At 39.1% G+C, this 20,315-nt stretch overlaps 1 protein-coding gene across 8 annotated transcripts in view; it reads right to left on the bottom strand.

The window, feature by feature from the left end:
* Nucleotides 1-20,315, bottom strand: part of pphln1 (periphilin 1) — a 173,200-nt gene that overhangs the window by 142,684 nt on the left and 10,201 nt on the right. For 6 of the 8 annotated variants that reach the window (XM_061914291.1, XM_061914290.1, XM_061914294.1 and 3 more), the window contains exons 7-9: nt 12,667-12,845; nt 6,437-6,492; nt 3,516-3,656 (exon numbers count right to left, since the gene is read on the bottom strand). In XM_061914291.1, the coding sequence (XP_061770275.1) occupies nt 3,516-3,656; nt 6,437-6,492; nt 12,667-12,845 (376 nt within the window). The remainder of the gene's footprint in view (nt 1-3,515; nt 3,657-6,436; nt 6,493-12,666; nt 12,846-20,315) is intronic. The other 2 variants (XM_061914293.1, XM_061914289.1) reach the window with 1 other exon arrangement.

Genomic DNA, 20,315 nt, shown 5'->3' with positions numbered 1-20,315 from the left:
CTGTATGTAGAAGTGTCTGGTTGTATCTGCTGCTTTGATGTCTTTAATGTCCTATGTGTTCTTTGATGTTTCCATCTTACACACATGTAAGAAGGATGTGTACTATGGCTATGAGTTGTTGTTTTTTTCCCTTGGCCTCAGTCTGCACCCCCTCTCCAGGGCCCAGGCTAAGACCGATTTTTTTATTTTAATTTTAATCTTCTATTTTTTTCTCCCCCCCCTTGTTTACCTGTATCTCATCTTTTTTTGTAAGGGGCGCTGTAAGCCGGCAGACCCGTCAGCGATCCTGTTCTGTCTCCCTGTAATGTTTGTCTGATCTTGAATGGGATTGTGCTGAAAATTGTAATTTTCCTGAAGGAACTCTCCTGACGGAATAAATAAAGTACTATCTAATCTAAACTTGAAACTTGAAAAAACTTGAAGGTTACTACTGCTATATAATCTTTGAATTATGGGAAAGGAATGGTAGCCAATTTTGTGGCTGCTTGGTTGTGTCTACTTTGCGAGACACTTTGGCATGAAGCCATTCACAGCGAGAAAGTTGTGATTACAGAGTTTACATCACCTGAGAAAATGACACACTATTGGGAAGTAAGACATTCTGAAAATTAGTATTCTGTAGGTAGGGTGTGGAATTATAAAAAATGGTTACTAAACAAGGACTTTTTTTTGTTTTAGGTGTTGGGAAGGTATATTTATGAACTGAACATTTCAGGAAGCAATAATCACTTCTTCAAATGAGCGCGACTTCTAAATAAACCCCCCGACAAAATGAGAGGTGCACACAGATGGGCTGGAAAGAAGGCTATAAAACAGGCCCGAATCTGCAGCGTCAGCAACTATGTTACAAGCGCCTGTAGGCTTTTGGAGGCGCAGCTTGATGCAAGCGCCCAGTGTACGCTGCTCCAGGTTTAATGGTCCCAGTAAAGCAGCGGTAGCGCTCGCTGCTGCAGGAAGGGCACTCATTAGATGGGCCAGTCGAGCTGGGACTTCCAGCCCCGGGGTGGTTTTAACTCTCTCGACCTCTCAGTTTATTGTATGCACAGAGCTATGCCCTGGTCAACTGTATTTGTATTGCGACATTTTATGTATATAATGTCCATGTACGAGGGGCATGGGCCAAGTGTTTCCAGAAACACCCTGGGGAACAGTTTAAACCATGTTATTGTTAGGCTGAATGAGCAATTATTCCAGTCAGGGTGTCTTATTAGAGATTTACAAGAGTTAATAGGAAAATCCTGGGAAATAAGGTCATTTATTAACTTTAAATGTTAAAATACTTATTTTGTGTGGAGAGAAACAGTCCAAGTTTTGAGAGCGCATAGTTGTGGTTGCTTTGGTATTGCAACATGTACTATAGTAAATAGAGTACAGTATAATGTATTAATAAGGTATTTATCATATTACAGTTAACTTCAGATACTACAAATCCTGTTTCCATATGAGTTGGGAAATTGTGTTAGATGTAAATATAAACAGAATACAATGATTTGCAAATCCTTTTCAAGCCATATTCAGTTGAATATGCTACAAAGACAACATATTTGATCTTCAAACTCATAAACATTTTTTTTTTTGCAAATAATCATGAACTTTAGAATTTGATGCCAGCAACATGTGACAAAGAAGTTGGGAAAGGTGGCAATAAATACTGATAAAGTTGAGAAATGCTCATCAAACGCTTATTTGGAACATCCCACAGGTGTGCAGGCTAATTGGGAACAGGTGGGTGCCATGATTGGGTATAAAAACAGCTTCCCAAAAAATGCTCAGTCTTTCACAAGAAAGGATGGGGCGAGGTACACCCCTTTGTCCACAACTGCGTGAGCAAATAGTCAAAGACTTTAAAAACAACGTTTCCCAAAGTGCTATTGCAAGAAATTTAGGGATTTCAACATCTACGCTCCATAATATCATCAAAAGGTTCAGAGAATCTGGAGGAATCACTCCATGTGGCCGGAAACCAACATTGAATGACCGTGACCTTCGATCCCTCAGACGGCCCTGTATTAAAAAACAACATCAATCTCTAAAGGATATCACCACATGGGCTCAGGAACACTTCAGAAAACCACTGTCCCTAAATACGGTGTCACTACATCTGTAAGTGCAAGTTAAAGGTCTATTATGCAAATGAAAAGCCATTTATCAACAACATCCAGAAACGCCGCCGGCTTCTCTGGGTCCGATATCATCTAAGATGGACTGATGCAAAGTTGAAAAGTGTTCTGTGGTCTGACAAGTCCACATTTCAAATTGTTTTTGGAAATATTCAACATCGTTTCATCCGGACCAAAGGGGAAGCGAACCATCCAGACTGTTATCGACGCAAAGTTGAAAAGCCAGCATCTGTGATGGTATGGGGTGCATTCGTGCCCAAGGCATGGGTAACTTACACATCTGTGAAGGCACCATTAAGTCTGAAAGGTACATACAGGTTTTGGAACAACATATGCTGCCATCTAAGTGCCGTCTTTTTCATGGACGCCCCTGCTTATTTCAGCAAGACAATGCCAAGCCACATTCAGCACGTGTTACAACAGCGTGGCTTCGTAAAAAAAAAAAAAGAGTGCGGGTACATTCCTGGCCCGCCTGCAGTCCAGACCTCTCTCCCATGGAAAATGTGTGGCGCATTATGAAGCGTAAAATAGACAGCGGGTACCCCGGACTGTTGAACGACTGAAGCTCTACATCAGGGGTAGGGAACCTCTAGAGCCGGATGCGGCTCTTTTGATGACTGCATCTGGCTCTCAGATAAATCTTAACACGATAAGTAATTAATAATTCCGCTGGTAATCACAGTGTTAAAAATAACATTCAAATTATCCAACATTCTCATGCATTTTAATCCAACCATCCATTTTCTATCACATCTGTTCAAGATGTCGCATTAATGGTAAGAATTATTATATTTATTATTGGTTAACTTTTAGAATAACAATGTTATTAAAAAGAATAAGAGACTCATTATACTCTAAAAATGTTGGTCTTAAAAATGCACGCATTTAGTTGTATTCGGTGTTAAAAAATATTATATGGCTCTCACGGAAATACATTTTGAAATATTTGGCTTTCATGGCTTTCTCAGCCAAAAAGGTTCCCGACCCCTGCTCTACATAAAACAAGAATCGTAAAGAATTCCACTTTGAAAGCTTCAACATTAGTTTCCTCAGTTCCCAAACGTTTATTGAGTGTTGTTAAAAGAAAAGGTGATGTAACACAGTGGTGAACATGCCCTTCCCCAACTACTTTGGCAAGTGTGGCAGCCATGAAATTCTAAGTTTATTATTATTTGCAAAAAATAATAAAGTTTATGAGTTTGAACATCAAATATGTTGTCTTTGTAGTGCATTCAACTGAATATGGGTTGAAAAGGATTTGCAAATCATTGTATTCTGTTTATATTTACATCTAACAAAATTTCCCAACTCATATGGAAACGGGGTTTGGATTTATCATATTACAGTTAACTTGAGACACTAATACAACTTTTCCCACCCGGGTCATTTGCATACCTTTTCAATCTCCTGGACTTTAGCTGCGATTGCCAGCGATCGTCGCTGTTGAAATTTGTCTGTGGACGCCTTCGGACTCTCCTCTGTGATGGGAGCCACGGACGGCTCCTCTTTTTCCCCTTCAGGCGGATGGTTCTCCTCCTAAAAAGGAGGAAGCAAAACGTTGATGCCGTTGTTTCTTTTTTTAAACGTTAATTTAAAATGACTAAACAATGGACTTCTCGGTGCAAACAACACAGTTGGCGCATTAGCATGCCTGGAAGCAACAAAATCATATTTAATGTAGCTGCGGTCATGATTTTGGTAAAATTTTGCATTCTTGTCTCCCAATTATCTTCTGCGAAATTTTGCTTCCCAACTTATTAAGGTTTCCCAATAATATTCACGTGCATGCCTTCATTTGGACTCTTTGGTTTCCTGTTCTACAACACAGTACAATGCAGCCATTTTGAACGCAATAGGTGGGCTGAAAGCTTGTTATGCAAGCCAAGAGAAGAAGCAATTGTAAGAAACGGGGCCAACTTTCAATCCTCCGCGTTTCCTGACAACATACAAGATTGAAGGCCAGGGAGCGACTCACTCAGCCATGACTGAAGTCTACTTATACGTTCACTGAATCGGGCTATGGAGAGAATCATATCAGTTCTATAAATGACTGGGGAAAGATATTCCAAGCGGTTCCAGTTTTTTTCCCAGGGCTATGCCAACGAGAAGTTCAGTGTGTGTGTGGTTGTGCAATTCCATAGCCTTGTTGTCCAGAATGAAAAAATATCCCTGTCAGAATCCTTTATTACACCGACTGGCACCACCCAAGATGAGAAATTAAAAAGAGGGGAAACTTTGATCTACAGTTTCAGAAATGATGTGGTACTAAGCTACCTTAGGACAGCGATACATATTTTACAAGTTCTCTAAATGACTGTACTTGGCCAGAAAACCGGTCTCTCCCCAGCAGCCAATTCCATATCATCTGCTGTGGATCTCAAACTTGTCTTAATCCTTACAGACTGTAATAATCCATCATTGTTTTATGCAACATTAAAACCTTTTGGTGACCATTCAGCTCATGGAAAGTTCGAAAAAGCTGGCACACAATCGGACTTTTAGTGTGTTCGACGTAGGATGGACGCAGAAACCTTGCTGGCGTGTGTGCTGGCGTGTGTGCTGACTGTGCGGCGGAGGGGGAGGGGGGGCGGTGGCCATTACAACACCGGCCTTTCATCTTGTCAAAAGGTTATGGGTTTGTGCCCCCAGAACATGGCCGAGATCAAACACTGCGAGTAAGGGCGTAGTCGTACAAATGCTCAAACTGAGCACAGTCACTTGAACACTGGATTTTTACTGCAATTTCCCTGATTTGGTGGATTATTTCCAGTCGTGAATTTGTTCGTAAGCTGATTGTTTTTTCTTCCCATTTCCATTCTGAATTGTAAACGTCATCGGTATTACGAGGTGCAATCGCAGTACAGTCCTTCTATGACTTGGCTGTGTACAGTACAGGCCAAAAGTTTTGACACACTTTCTCATTCAATGGGTTTCCTTAATTTTGTAGCTTGCCACTGAAGGCATCAAAAATATGAATGGATGTGGACTTATGTACTTCAAGGGGAACATTATCACAATTTCAAAAGGGTTAAAAACAATAAAAATCAGTTCCCAGTGGCTTGTTGTATTTTTTTGAATTTTTTTTCAAAATTTTACCGGTCCCGGAATATCCCTAAATAAAGCGTTAAAGTGCCTCATTTTCGCTATCTTCGAAACCACTGTCCATTTCCCTGTGACGTCATACAGTGCTGCCAATACAAACAACATGGCGGTTACCACAGCAAGATATAGCGACATTAGCTCAGATTCAGACTCGGATTTCAGCGGCTTAAGGGATTCAATAGATTACGCATGTATTGAAACGGATGGTCGAAGTATGGAGGCAGATAGCGAAAACGAAATTGAAGAAGAAATTGAAGCTATTGTGCAAATATTGTGCGCTACTGTAGCATCTATTCTATGCGCCTTATAATGCGGTGCGCCTTATATATCAACAGAGTTTTAAAATAGGCCATTCATTGAAGGTGCGCCTTATAATACGGTGCGCCTTATAGTGCGGAAAATCTTTTACTTTAAATAGAAATAACTTTTGAGTTTTTCCAAAAATGACATGCATGTGCGTCATGGCCAATTATGCAAATTAGACAATGCCACCAGGTAAAAGCCAGGCAAAAAAGAGCCCGCCGTCCTGTTGGAAACATTCAAACTTGATGTATGAAGTGGGACCAAGCCCTGTATTATTGGCATAGTGGGAGCACGCCATTTGGAGAGGTGGGACTTTCATAGCGTGGTTCCTGCAGAAAGGGACCAGGCATCCATGTTGCATTCTCTTATTTCTCATGCAGAGCAATGGCTTTAAAGAACGCGCAATCCCATCCAGTCAGACCAGGAAGCGGTCGTCCAACTCATGTTCCATAGGGAGCCTCTTTTAGCTTTGTGGCCAAGATCCAATGATAAAGTTATGAGTCTGGCTAATGTGTTTAGCGTCTTCACTCCTGGGTGGCCGAGCCGGTCACATCTGATTCCATTTAACCTCCAGCTGCAATGATGGGGATGGGCGATATCGGCAAACCGATTATTTACAAAGCTGCTCCAGTCAATATACAGCGTCTTTAAGAACAGTAAAGTTTTTTTTAAGAGGAAAAGAACACAAGTTGGATTTCTGGTGACACTCGAGCTCGCCTCCTTCACGAGTCCCTGTGACTGAAGTCTGCTTACACGGCAGGTAAACAAAGCCCTGGCCTCATGGCATTTATGCTCTGCGTGAGGGCCACTTTGAAAGCCATTAACATACTTCAAGGGGACTAAACGCTTATTAGCAAGACAACATTTAAGAAGGTCCAGATGCAGTTTGCTGGACAGCAATGCACACTCACCTTGTTTGACGTCGTGCTGTGCGGGGAGCCTTCTCTCGAGAGACCTGGGATTTTTTCTGAAAGTCAAATAAAAAAAGGATACGCTCATGAGAAATAAACAAGGACATAAAAAAGGGGGACATGGAGAACAGGAGTATGGCAGCGAGAAGATATTGTTCATGGTAAAAACGTTAAGAACACACTGCAAATAGTCAGTGTTCAAAAACAAGAAAAAAACAAAAATGAGGGGTGTTTTATTTGAACTAAGCAAAATTATCTGCCAATAGAACAGGAAAATTCAGCTTGTCAAGACAAATAAAATTAGCAAACCTCAATGAACCCAAAAATACCTTAAAATAAGTATATTCTCACTAATAATAAGTGCACTTTTCTTGGTAGAAAAAAAACATGTCTTTTTTGCTCAATATGTTGAAAAATATTGTTAAATGAAGTAAATACTAGTGCCATTATCTTGAGATAATGAAATGCGTTTAGCATCATGATTTTTTAAATCATGCTTGAAGTAAGAAATGATTACTTTAAAAAAGTAGTTTTATACTTGTGAGCAGAGGTGGGTAGAGTAGCCAGAAATTGTACTCAAGTAAGAGTACTGTTACTTTAGAGATGTATTACTCAAGTCAAAGTAAGGAGTAGTCACACAAATATTTACTTGAGTAAAAGTAAAAAGTATGTTGTGAAAAAACTACTCAAGTACTGAGTAACTGATGAGTAACCTGTTTGTTTAATGATGACGGCAACAAGTAATGCACAAAAACATAAAAATAGCAATTAACACATTCAGAGCTAGGAATATCTCTTAAGCAACTAAAACAACAATACATATTATAATATATATTAAATAATATATATTTGGTTTTACACTGTATTGAAAACAAATTTGAAAATGAATTTGACCTTTGCAACCTCATTATACTATTGGCTAAATTTTATATTAATAAATGAAGTGAATTATATTTATATAGCGCTTTTACATAGTGAAACCCAATATCTGAGTTACATTTAAACCAGTGTGGGTGGCACTGGGAGCAGGTGGGTAAAGTGCCTTGCCCAAGGACACAATGGCAGTGACTAGGATGGCGGAAGCGGGGATCGAACCTGCAACCCTCAAGTTTCTGGCACGGCCACTCTACCAACCGAGCTATACCGGTTGGTAAATTTCTCAATACCAGACCTGTTTTTTGTGCCTTTAAAAAAAGATTTAGAACTCTATATTAAAACACTCTTTACCTCTAACAACCGAAAAGCTGTGAAAATGATGATGCTGTGTTCCAAATTTAAGTTATTTACTGAGATTGAGTGAGTTTGCACTTTGTTTATTGTATATATATATATATATATATATATATATACATAAATATATAAGTATATATATTTATTTTTTATTTTTTTATTTTTGCATTGTATTTTAATTACTTTGAATTTACAACCCCCTGACGCTGTTTTGTACGGTTTTTATACTGTTTTGTACTGTTTTCGTACTTACTTTGATTATTATTTTCAACTGTTTGTAAATGTTGTAATTTATGAAAAAAAAGTTTAAAAAAAAAAAAGAAAGTGTGCAGTTAATCATGTGACCGCCTGGCTCTGTTTGATTGGTGAAACAGAGTCAAACGTCACCAGTGACTGCATTTGATTGGTGAAACGCAGGCATGTGACAAAACAACACAAACAAAGCGTGCATTAACAGATCGATAAAAATCAGTAGCGAGTAGCGAGCTGAATGTAGATAAATGGAGCGGAGTAAAAGTAGCATTTCTTCTCTATAAATCTACTCAAGTAAAAGTATGTTGCATTAAAACTACTCTTAGAAGTGCAATTTATCCCAAAAGTTACTAAAGTAGATGTAACGGAGTAAATGTAGCGCGTTACTACCCACCTCTGCTTGTGAGCATTGATGGCACAGCTTTACAAAAGTTGATATTCTAGTTTCAAGCATGTTTTACTCAATATAGGTCATCAAATCTCAGTAACAAGCTGTAATATCTTTCTGAGATCATTTAGGAACAAAACCCTTAAAACAAGTAAAACACTAACATAAAATCTGCTTAGTAAGAAGAATTATCTTATCAGACACAAAATAAGCAAATACAACACTCATTTGACATATTTAATCTTACTTAGATTTCAGTTTTTGCAATGCAGGAATTAGAAAGTAGGCAACAGCACTCCAAACTTCACCGGTCGACTTCCCTGGAATGTACACTTCCACTCTCTATCGATGTTATTGCCAACTGAACGCACTTCCACTCTCAAATCACTTCTTATTTATTGTAGTCTGCAACAGTCAAGGCTTTCTGGCGAAATAACTCCTCGCTTCCCTTCAGGAATATCCATCAGGCATCCAAGCTGTGCCCTCTGAGTCGCCACACACGACCTGGTGGCATGTTTATGAGCCCCAACAACAACAAAAAGTGTCTGCCGGATGCATTAAAGAACGCGCTCAATCACTCTCACGTTACCTTGCAGGTTAAGTTTAACGATTGTGACCTCAGGAAAAAAATTCTGTGAACGTAGCCTCACCTCCCTTATTATCCATCCATCCATCCATTTTCTACCGCTTATTCCCTTTTGGGGTCGCGGGGGGTGCTGGCGCCTATCTCAGCTACAATCGGGCGGAAGGCGGGGTACACCCTGGTCAAGTCGCCACCTCATCACAGGGCCAACACAGATAGACAGACAACATTCACACTCACATTCAAACACTAGGGCCAAATTTAGTGTTGCCAATCAACCTATCCCCAGGTGCATGTCTTTGGAAGTGGGAGGAAGCCGGAGTACCCGGAGGGAACCCACGCATTCACGGGGAGAACATGCAAACTCCACACAGAAAGTTCCCGAGCCTGGATTTGAACCCAGGACTGCAGGAACTTCGTATTGTGAGGCAGACGCACTAACCCCTCTGCCACCGTGAAGCCCCCCCTTATTATCCCATTATTCTAATTCCCTTTTTTTTTTTATTGAGGGTGTGTTTGAGAGCAATAATGCAAACAAATAGTCCTTACAGCGGTTGTGTTTTCTTTAAAGGGGAACATTATCACAATTTCAAAAGGGTTAACATCAATAACAATCAGTTCCCAGTGGCATGTTGTATTTTTTGAAGTTTTTTTCAAAATTTTACCGATCTCCGAATATCCCTAAAAAAGCTTTAAAGTGCTTGATTTTCGCTATTTGCGATGCCACGATCCATTTCCCTGTGACGTCATACAGTGCTGCCAATGTAAACAAACAATGGGAATAGCACAGCAAGATATAGCGACATTAGCTCGGATTCAGACTGGGACTTCCAACAGATTACGCATGTATTGAAACGGATGGTTGGAGTATGAAAGTATTGAAAAAGAAACTGAAGCTATTGAGCGAATAGCTATTGACGCTATTCATAGCCGTAGCATGGCCGAATAGCTGCGTTAGCATCGCCGGTAAAATGTGCGGACCAAACGATCAGGACTTTCGCATCCTGTGACACTGGCGCAACTTAAATCCGTCGATTGGTAAGTGTTTTTTTCGCATTAAATGTGGGTGGAAGGAAACGTAATATAGTTGCAAATGCATCTGCAGGTTATCCATACATCTCTGTGCCATGTCTGCTTTAGCACCGCCGGTAAATAGCATGTTAGCATCGATTAGCGTAGCATGTTAGCGTCGATTAGCTGGCAGTCACGCCGCGACCAAATATGTCTGATTAGCACATAAGTCAACATCAACAAAACTCACCTTTGTGATTTCTTTGACTTTATAGTTGCAAACGCATCTGCAGGTTATCCATACATCTCTGTGCCATGTCTGTCATCGCTGGTAAAATGTGGAGACACTCTGGCACATTCAATGGGGGTCTGGCGGCAGACACTTTGGCATCTTCGGGCCAGTGGTGCAACTTGAATCCCTCCCTGTTAGTGTTGTTACACCCTCCGACAACACACCCACGAGGCATGATGTCTCCAAGGTTCCAAAAAATAGTCGAAAAAACGGAAAATAACAGAGCTGAGACCCAATGTTTACAATGGGTTGAAAATGAAAATGGGGGCTGTATTACCTCGGCGACGTCACGTTCTGACGTCATCCCCTCCAGAGCGATAAACAGAAAGGCGTTTAATTCGCCAAAATTCACCTATTTAGAGTTCGGAAATCGGTTAAAAAAAATATATGGTCTTTTTTCTGCACCATCAAGGTATATATTGACTTTTACATAGGTCTGCTGATAATGTTCCCCTTTAAAGGGATTGCCTGACTGTAAAATGTCACATACGTTAGGATGAATAAGTTATATACATTCATAGAGCTTTGGTAAAAAAGGTGGTTGGGAAACTATTCTACATAACTGCAACATGTACATGAGGAGATACTTGAGTACTTGCATCAATATTACAGAAGACAAATAACCTACATAGCATTCTAGGACTTAAAGGGGTCATATTATGATTTATTTCTACATTTAAAACACTTATTTGTGGGGAAAATAACATGTAATGGTGCTTATTTGGTCAAAATGTTGCATAAATTATGTTTTACAGACCATCTTCAAGCTTCTTTCTGACCATTTCTTTAGGATGCGCCGTTTTGTGAGCGGTCTTATTTATGGGCCTCCACTTTGACAGCGTGTTCTCGGTGCCGTCTTTGTTGTATTTTTTTGCGCTTCTATCACGAGTTTACTGACAGATTAAGTTCAAACTACAAACTATTTTGGATTGGAAAAGGCTACAGTGGAGGATGCATGTGCATGTACGAGCCAGTCTGCAAAACTAAAAAACTTCCCAAGGTAATTATATTGTATTGGGTGTAGAATTTTGAGGACAAACATTTATTTATCGCATTTTGGAATAAGGCTGTAACCTAAGAAATTGTGGAAAAAGCGAAGAACTGTGAATACCTTTCGGATGCACCGTATGCTGGTGTTTTTAAAGCCTTTTTTGTTTTTTTTAGCAATTCTATCGCGAGTCTACTGACAGATTAAGTTCAAACTACAAGCTATTTTGGATTGGTAAAGGCTACAGTGGAGGATGCATGTGCATGTACGAGCCAGTCTGCAAAACTAAAAAACTTCACAAGGTAAATATGTTGTATTGGGTGTAGAATTTTGAGGACAAACATTCATTTATTGCATTTTGGAATAAGGCTGTAACCTAATAAATTGTGGAAAAAGCGAAGAACTGTGAATACCTTCCGGATGCACCGTATGTTGGTGTTTTTAAAGCCTTTTGTTGTGTTTTTAGCAATTCTATTGCGAGTCTACTGACAGATTAAGTTGGAACTACAAGCTATTTTGTCTTAGAAAGGGCAACAGTGGAGGATGCATGTGCATGTACGAGCCCGTCTGCACCACAAAAAGAGGATAGAAAAAAATAGTGGGCTTATGGACTACAGTGCGGACGACAATGCAGTGCAGACACGCATAGAGCACTATGGGGAAATCTCTACTACTATAATCCGCTGACGTGACACATGGCAAAAACAACACTAAAAAGGGGCAAATTCCAAACCGCTTGTTTCCTGGAAGTATGAAGGAAGGCAACATTGTTTATGACCGCAATGCCTCCACGGTTTTCAGGACTTATGCAGATCCCAAACATCAATAGGTGGGAAACAATGATTTTGCATAATAGCATAACATACTTTCTTATTTTCCCTGAAAAAGGAAGAACTGCATCAAGTGCTTAAGTATCTCCGAAAAAAACAAAGAGGGACTAGATACTAACTTCACCTCTAAAAAGAGACCTCGGTCTCTCGGTCCTGAGTGACAGGGCCTGCATCATTGGAACTTTGCTGCAGGAAATTCTATTCTCCTGTTTTTTCAAGCAATTTTAGGACAAAAGTTGTTTACTTTGTTCAGAGCCAAGCATAAATGTTTTCTTACTGCCGTCACCCAGATTCAATCTTGTTTACAATGCTCCAGTACAGACCCGTGTCATGTCCACTGTGAGGAAAGAGCGCCCCCCAGAGGTGCTCAGTAAGACCAATGTGCCCCTCTGGACCATCCACACCTCAAAATCCAGTGAGCCAGATGATGAAAAATGAGAATTCATATTTATATAGATATTTTGTTTGTTAGTTTTCAACCACATGCGTGAATTGTGTTTATATTTGAGGGTGGTTTGGTAATGTGTTTTGACAACATCCGCAAATCGTATCTAATTACCCGGCTAATTATAGTTTACCCTAAACCTGGCTAAAAGACTTGTGCTGAGCGGCGCAATAAAGAAATGGAGGTGTCAGCGTTGAGCAATCTGACATACGCTTGCCTTGCTGTGAAGGGAACAGGAGGCTTTTGGCCCGATCGGGAGAGAAGCCTCTGCTGCTGACGCTGGAGCCCGAGCGGCTGTGGGGGGAGCGGGCCGAGTCACGGCGTGCAGGAGAGCGCTCTCTTGGGGGAGGGAAGGGAGGCGCCTTCCTCCGGAAGTGGTCTCGGTCCTCCCTGACACAGCCGAGAGAAGAATCATTAATAAAAAAAAAAAAAAGGCTATGAGCAAACATGTGATTCCAAAAGTTGCACTTTGATGCCAACAAGGTAAATGCTGCCATCCAGCATGAGGAGCGGAATCAGCATGCAAACCTGGGCTATTATTTTGACTCAAAGGGAACCAAATTTACAGAAAAAAAAACAGGAACACTAATACAAAACCTCACAATAATGTTTGATTGAATGTTAAAAACGTTACGACACAGCCTTTTTTTTAACTGAAAGGGAATATACATGAAAAGTTGAAAAACTTATTTGGGTGTTACCATTTAGTGGTCAATTGTACAGAATATGTACTGTACTGTGCAATCTACTAATAAAAGTATCAATCAATCAATAAAACAGGTAATGATGTAGTTGTTACACCTGTCCTGCTGTTCGGTCCGGTGCAGACCGTAGTAGAGGAGCACAGGGCAGATGTTCCCTTCATTTCACGTGATAAAGCTTTTTTTATCATATTCTAATTTAATCCTTGATTATGGTAGACTATATGTAATATGGAAAACTGTAAATTGTTCTTTGATTACAACAAGAACAATACAATGTGTGTAATGCCCTTTAATTTATATTTTAACCTTCTAAATGATTTCTTTGAGTGCAATAGTAAACATATGTTTATTGTATTGTAAGATTTTCTGTTAAAATAAAGCCAAATTGACACATTTTCATAGTTCCCTTTATTTGGAAAAGCAGCTATATACATGTTGGTACCAGTACCAAATTATTGGTATCGGGACAACTGTAGTTCAAATATAAGATTGTAATGTTGTGCGACCTCTGTGCTCCTCTCTTTACCCCGAGGGAGAGCTACATACCCATTGCAGATGGCTTTGTGCCCAGAGCTTTTTTCGAAATTTGGAAGTAAAGCCTTAAATCTTTTAATTTACTTTAGACACCAGAAGGTTGACTTACTTATGTCGTATTAAAGTGTGGCCTGACTAATGAAGTACTGTAAATGTGTGCATCTATGTACCGATTTTATTATTGTTGTTTTTTTGTATATTCGTAAGTTATCTTAAAATGTTTAATTCTATACATCAGGGGTGTCAAACTCAAATACAGAGTGGAACAAAATTTAAAACTGAACAAAGCCGCGGGCCAAGGTTGAACAAATTAACCTTTTAATAGGGACCCAAACAAGTTTTGCATTGAATATTGAACAAGCAAGGCTTGTATAACTTTATAGTGACAAGCAAAATAAAGTTTCAAATTATAATAATAATAATTAAAAAATATCAATGGCATATCAAATAAAATGTAAATAAAAATTGTGTGTGGGGGGGGGGTGTTGGAGTTTGGTGGTAGCGGGGGTGTATATTGTAGCGTCCTGGAAGAGTTAGTGCTGCAAGGGGTTCTGGGTAGTTCTTTTGTTGTGTTTATGTTCTGTTACGGTGCGGATGTTCTCCCAAAATGCGTTTGTCATTCTTGTTTGGTGTGGGTTCACAGTGTGGCGCATATTTGTAACGGTGTTAAAGTTGTTTATACGGCCACCCTCAGTGTGACCTGTATGGCTGTTGATCAAGTATGCCTTGCATTCACTCGTGTATGTTAAAGCCGCATGTATTATGTAACTGTGCTGGCACGTTGTTTGTACGGCGGAAAAAGCGGACGTGACGGTAGGCTGTAGAGAACGCTAAAGGCAGTGCCTTCAAGACACACCCCCAATATTGTTGTCCGGGGGAACTTTAACTCCTCCCACTGGATCTTTCCTAGTTACCAATCAACCTGACTAGGATTTAAACCCAGTCCTCTTTGATTGGGAGATACATGTTTTGACCACTCCGCCACCCTTGGTCTTCTTAAAGGGAAATTTCGGGCCCCAAGGAAATTTGTAATTGAAAACCTGTCTCAATAAACTATGATATAAAAGTTTTCCTAGTTACAGATTGATCTGACTGGGATTTGAACCCAGTCCCTTTTGATTGTGAGCGAGCACTGAACTTCGGGAGTCTCCCGGGAAAATCGTGAGGGTTAGCAAGTACGAGTATCAGCGGTGAATGGGGTGTTACAGAGGCACCGCAGCTGAATATCAGCTCTAATCTTAATTTGATATTACCTCAAGGGCCAAATGAAATTACACGGCGGGTCAAATTTGACCCGCGGGCCAGAGTTTGACACCCATCCTATACATGACTAATGTGATCTTGTGTTTAATGTTTGTTTTTTTGTTGTGCAGAACAATCAAGGAGGACATGGGACTTGGACAAGGCAATTTAAATGACAACCGACCAAAAAGAAATGACACAAAACACGTATACTGTATTTCCTTGAATTGTCGCAGGGCATATAGTATGCGCCTGCCTTGAATTACTGCCGGGTCAAACTCGCTTCCCAAAATAATTGGCGCATGCTTAGTATTACCGTCTGGTCAAACTCGTGACACTTCTCCTGTCATCATTTTCAAAATGGAGGAGGCTGATTTCAATACCGGTAATTTTGCATAAAGGGAAGAAGATTAACAGCTATTCAGTAGGATTTAAGGTCCAAGCTTACAACACACTCAAATTTTTACTGCATACCTTTCGCAAGTGCCGTAGTGAGAAGAGGTTTTAAAATAATTATCGCATGCTTACTTTTACCGCATGCCTTTGGTAAGCGCAGGAGTGAGAAGAGGTTTTAAATTAATTAGCGCCCCGCCGGCAATTCAAGTAAATACGGTATACCTGTTTGGATGATCAGTAAGGACACAAAGTATTTTATAACCTGTATAAATGAATAAATGAATGTGCTTAAACTACAGATGTGAATTATTTCTTATGCCTTCGCTGCAAATAATACAAGATTAGAAGAAGAAGAAGAAGATGATGATAATAATAATAATATTATTATTATTATTATGCCATCTTAATATTTACTATTACTGGCTATAATGCCCCCGAATTGACAAGATTAGAAGAGTCCATCAATTGTGAATGACATATTAGTAAAGTTAGATCGTGTGGTGTTTCTGTATGGATAGACCGTGAGGACTATTTCTGAAACGTCATCTGGATTGTCTGCGTGTTTTTTTAAAAGGTATATGTCCCACTACAACAACTATTGGTATAGCTCGGTTGGTAGAGTGGCCGTGCCAGCAACTTGAGGGTTGCAGGTTCGATCCCCGCTTCCGCCATCCTAATCACTGCCGTTGTGTCCGTGGGCAAGACACTTTACCCACCTGCTCCCAGTGCCACCCACACTGGTTTAAATGTAAAAATTAGATATTGGGTTTCACTATGTAAAGCGCTTTGAGTCATTAGAGAAAAAGCGCTATATAAATATAATTCACTTCACTTCACTATTCAAAAGCATAAAAATAAATACCGTATTTTTAGGACTATAAGTCGCCGTTTTTTTTCATAGTTTTGCCAGGGGTGCGACTTATACTCAGGAGCGACTTATGTGTGAAATTATTAACACATTACCGTAAAATATCAAATAATATTATTTAGCTCATTCAAGTAAGAGACTAGACGTATAAGATTTCATGGGATTTAGCGATTAGGAGTGACAGATTGTTTGGTAAACTTATACCATGTTCTTTATGTTCTAGTTATTTGAATGACTCTCACCATAATATGTTAGGTTAACATAGCAGTTGGTTATTTATGCCTCATATAACCTACACTTATTCAGCCTGTTGTTCACTATTCTTTATTTATTTTAAACTGCCTTTCAAATGTCTATTCTTGGTGTTAGGTTTTATCAAGTAAATTTCCCCCAAAAATGCGACTTATACTCCAGTGCGCCTTATATATGTTTTTTTCCCCTTCTTTATTATGCATTTTTGGCAGGTGAGACTTATACTCCAGAGCGACTTATACTCCGAAAAATAGGGTACATTATTAACTAATAATTAGCTTCAAAATGCTTGTCATGCGTGACACATCTCCACGGCAACCATCTAGCATGATCGGTTGGCTCTGAACCGCGGGGAAATCGGACGCCAGCTGTGCCGGTAGCTCTTAGCCCATTCCTCTAACATTAGGTAAGCGACCAAGAGAACAATAAAAAAAAAAAAAAATTGACGTTCTTCTCTTAAGTTCGCAATTTTTTTCAACGTCGCGCGACTAAAAGCAGATACGTGACATAAATGTAAGGAAGGGTGCAACTGACATAACCAGGAAGTGTCTCGAAGGCTAGACCATCTAATCGCTGCTGGAGGACTCTTGCCAGAACCCAGACTTCTTCGCCCACATGTGGTGGGTCCTTGAAAGAATGCAGCCACAATTCTAAGACCTAGCTCAGGGGTCACCAACCTTTTTGAAACCAAAAGCTATTCTTGGGTACTGATTAATGTGAAGGGCTACCAGTTTGATACACACTTAAATAAGTTGTATTTCTGTCTGTCATTCCTTTTACGGAAGGATTTTTTGTAGAGAATAAATGATGAAAAAAACACTTAATTGAATGTTTTAAAATAAGAGAAAACACGAAAAAAATGAAAATTTAATTTTGAAACATAGTTTATCTTCGATTTCAACTCTTTAAAATTCAAAATTCTACCGAAAAAAAGAAGAGAAAAACTAGCTAATTCAAATCTTTTTGAAAAAATAAAAAAAATAATTTATGGAACATCATTAGTAGTTTTTCCTGATTATGATTAATTTTAGAATTTTGATGACATGTTTTAAATAGGTTAAAATCCAATCTGCACTTTGTTAGAATATATAACAAATTGGACCAAGCTATATTTCTGACAAAGACAAATCATTAATTCTTCTAGATTTTCCAGAACAAAAATTTTAAAAGAAATTCAAAATACTTTGAATTTACATTTAAATTTGATTCTACAGATTTTCTAGATTTGCGAGAATATTTTTTTTGAATTTTAATCATAATAAGTTTGAAGAAATATTTCACAAATATTCTTCGTCGAAAAAAAACAGAAGCTAAAATGAAGAATTAAATTAAAATGTATTTATTATTCTTTACAATAAAAAATAATACATTTACTTGAACATTGATTTAAATTGTCAGGAAAGAAGAGGAAGGAATTTAAAAAGTAAAAAGGTATATGTGTTTAAAAATCCTAAAATCATTTTTAAGGTTGTATTTTTTCTCTAAAAATGTCTTTCTGAAAGTTATAAGAAGCAAAGGAAAAAACATAAATGAATTTATTTAAACAAGTGAAGGACAAAGTCTTTAAAATATTTTCTTGGATTTTCAAATTTTATTTGCGTTTTGTCTCTCTTAGAATTTAAAACGTCGAGCAAAGCGAGACCAGCTTGCTAGTAAATAAATAAAATAAAAAAAAATAGAGGCAGCTCACTGGTAAGTGCTGCTATTTGAGCTATTTTTAGAACAGGCCAGCGGGCGACTCATCTGGTCCTTACGGGCGACCTGGTGCCCGCTGGAACCGCGTTGGTGACCCCTGACCTAGCTATTGACTAGAATGGAAATGGAAAGACAGCCATTCAGCAGCCATTACACATCTCATGGAAATCCGTACAGTTTATTATTATTTTAACTTAGGGGATCGACTACACACAGTGTATGGAGATAGATATTTAGCTGCTAGTATGTCAGCCTCCAAAAACATGCACCTGGGGATAAGTTGATTGGCAACACTAAATTGGCCCTAGTGTGTGAATGTTGTCTGTGTTGCCGACTTGTCCAGGGTGTACACCGCCTTCCGCCCCAATGCAGCTGAGATAGGCTCCAGCACCCCCCACTACCCCAAAAGGCACACGCGCTAGAAAATGGATGGTTGGCTGTCAGCCGGTGGACTAAAAATCCATAGTGTCTGTCAGAGGGGATCGGCACACATTAATCAGCAACGGTGATTGCATACTTTTTTTATGAAGATCGGCCGATGATGAGGGGTGGCTGATTTATCGGCACTAGTGTTGCCCCGATACCAATATTTTGCTACTGGCATCACGACCAAAATATATTTCGATACTTTTCTAAATAAAGGGGACCGCAAAAAACGGCATTATTGGCTTTGTTTTCACAAAAAATCTTACGGTACATTGAACATATGTTTCTTATTGCAATTTTGTCCTTAAATAAAATAGTGAACATACAAGACAACTTTTCTTTTATTAGCAAGTAAGAAAACAAAGGCTCCTAACTAGTCTGCTGACATATACAGTAACATATTGTGTCACTTATCATTCCATTATTTTTTCAACATTATAAAGGACAAGCTGTAAAAATTTATTCATAATCTACTTGTTCATTTACTGTTAGTATCTGGTTATTTTCTGTTTTAACATGTTCTATGTACACTTCTGTTCAAATGTAATAATCATTTATTCTTCTGTTGTTCAAATACTTTACATTAGTTTTTGATGATATCACAAATTTGGGTATCAATCCGATTCCAATTCGTTACAGTATCATACAATGGTCCCCTAAAGCTGACCAACACGTCGGATTGTAGCCAGCTGGAGGCTTGTCTTAATGAAATCAAACAATGGATGTCCGCTAACTTTTTGCAACTCAACGCCAAAAAAAAGGAAATGCTGATTATCGGTCCTGCTAGACACCGACCTCTATTTAATAATACAACTCTAACATTTGACAACCAAACAATTAAACAAAGCGACTCGGTAAAGAATCTGGGTGTTATCTTTGACCCAACTCTCTCCTTTGAGTCACACATTAAAAGCGTTACTAAAACGGCCTTCTTTCATCTCCGTAATATCGCTAAAATTCGCTCCGTTCTGTCCACTAAAGACGCTGAGATCATTATCCATGTGTTTGTAACGTCTCGCCTCGACTACTGTAACGTCTTATTTTCGGGTCTCCCCATGTCCAGCATTAAAAGATTACAGTTGGTACAAAATGCGGCTGCTAGACTTTTGACAAGAACAAGAAAGTTTGATCGCATTACGCCTGTACTGTATATACCTTTATATACATATATACATACATATATACCTATACTGTATATACCTTTATATACATATATACATACATATATACCTATACTGTATATACCTTTATATACATATATACATACATATATACCTATACTGTATATACCTTTATATACATATATACATACATATATACCTATACTGGCTCCCCTGCACTGGCTTCCTGTGCACTTGAGATGTGACTTTAAGGTTTTACTACTCACGTATAAAATACTACACGGTCTAGCTCCATCCTATCTTGCCGATTGTATTGTACCATATGTCCCGGCAAGAAATCTGCGTTCAAAGTCAAAGGACTCCGGCTTATTAGTGATTCCCAAAGCCCCAAAAAGGTCTGCGGGCTATAGAGCGTTTTCATTTCGGGCTCCAGTACTCTGGAATGCCCTCCCAGTAAAAGTTTGAGATGCCACCTCAGTAGAAGCATTTAAGTCTCACCTTAAAACTCATTTGTATACTCTAGCCTTTAAATAGACTCCATTTTTAGACCAGTTGATCTGCCGTTTCTTTTCTTTTTCTCCTATGTCCCACTCTCCCTTGTGGAGGGGGTCCGGTCCGATCG

Source organism: Nerophis ophidion, linkage group LG10, assembly GCF_033978795.1.
Source record: "Nerophis ophidion isolate RoL-2023_Sa linkage group LG10, RoL_Noph_v1.0, whole genome shotgun sequence".
In the NCBI taxonomy this organism is placed as follows: domain Eukaryota; kingdom Metazoa; phylum Chordata; class Actinopteri; order Syngnathiformes; family Syngnathidae; genus Nerophis; species Nerophis ophidion.
Note: the sequence above shows the minus strand (reverse complement) of the source record. Positions and strands in the feature narration are given on the sequence as shown.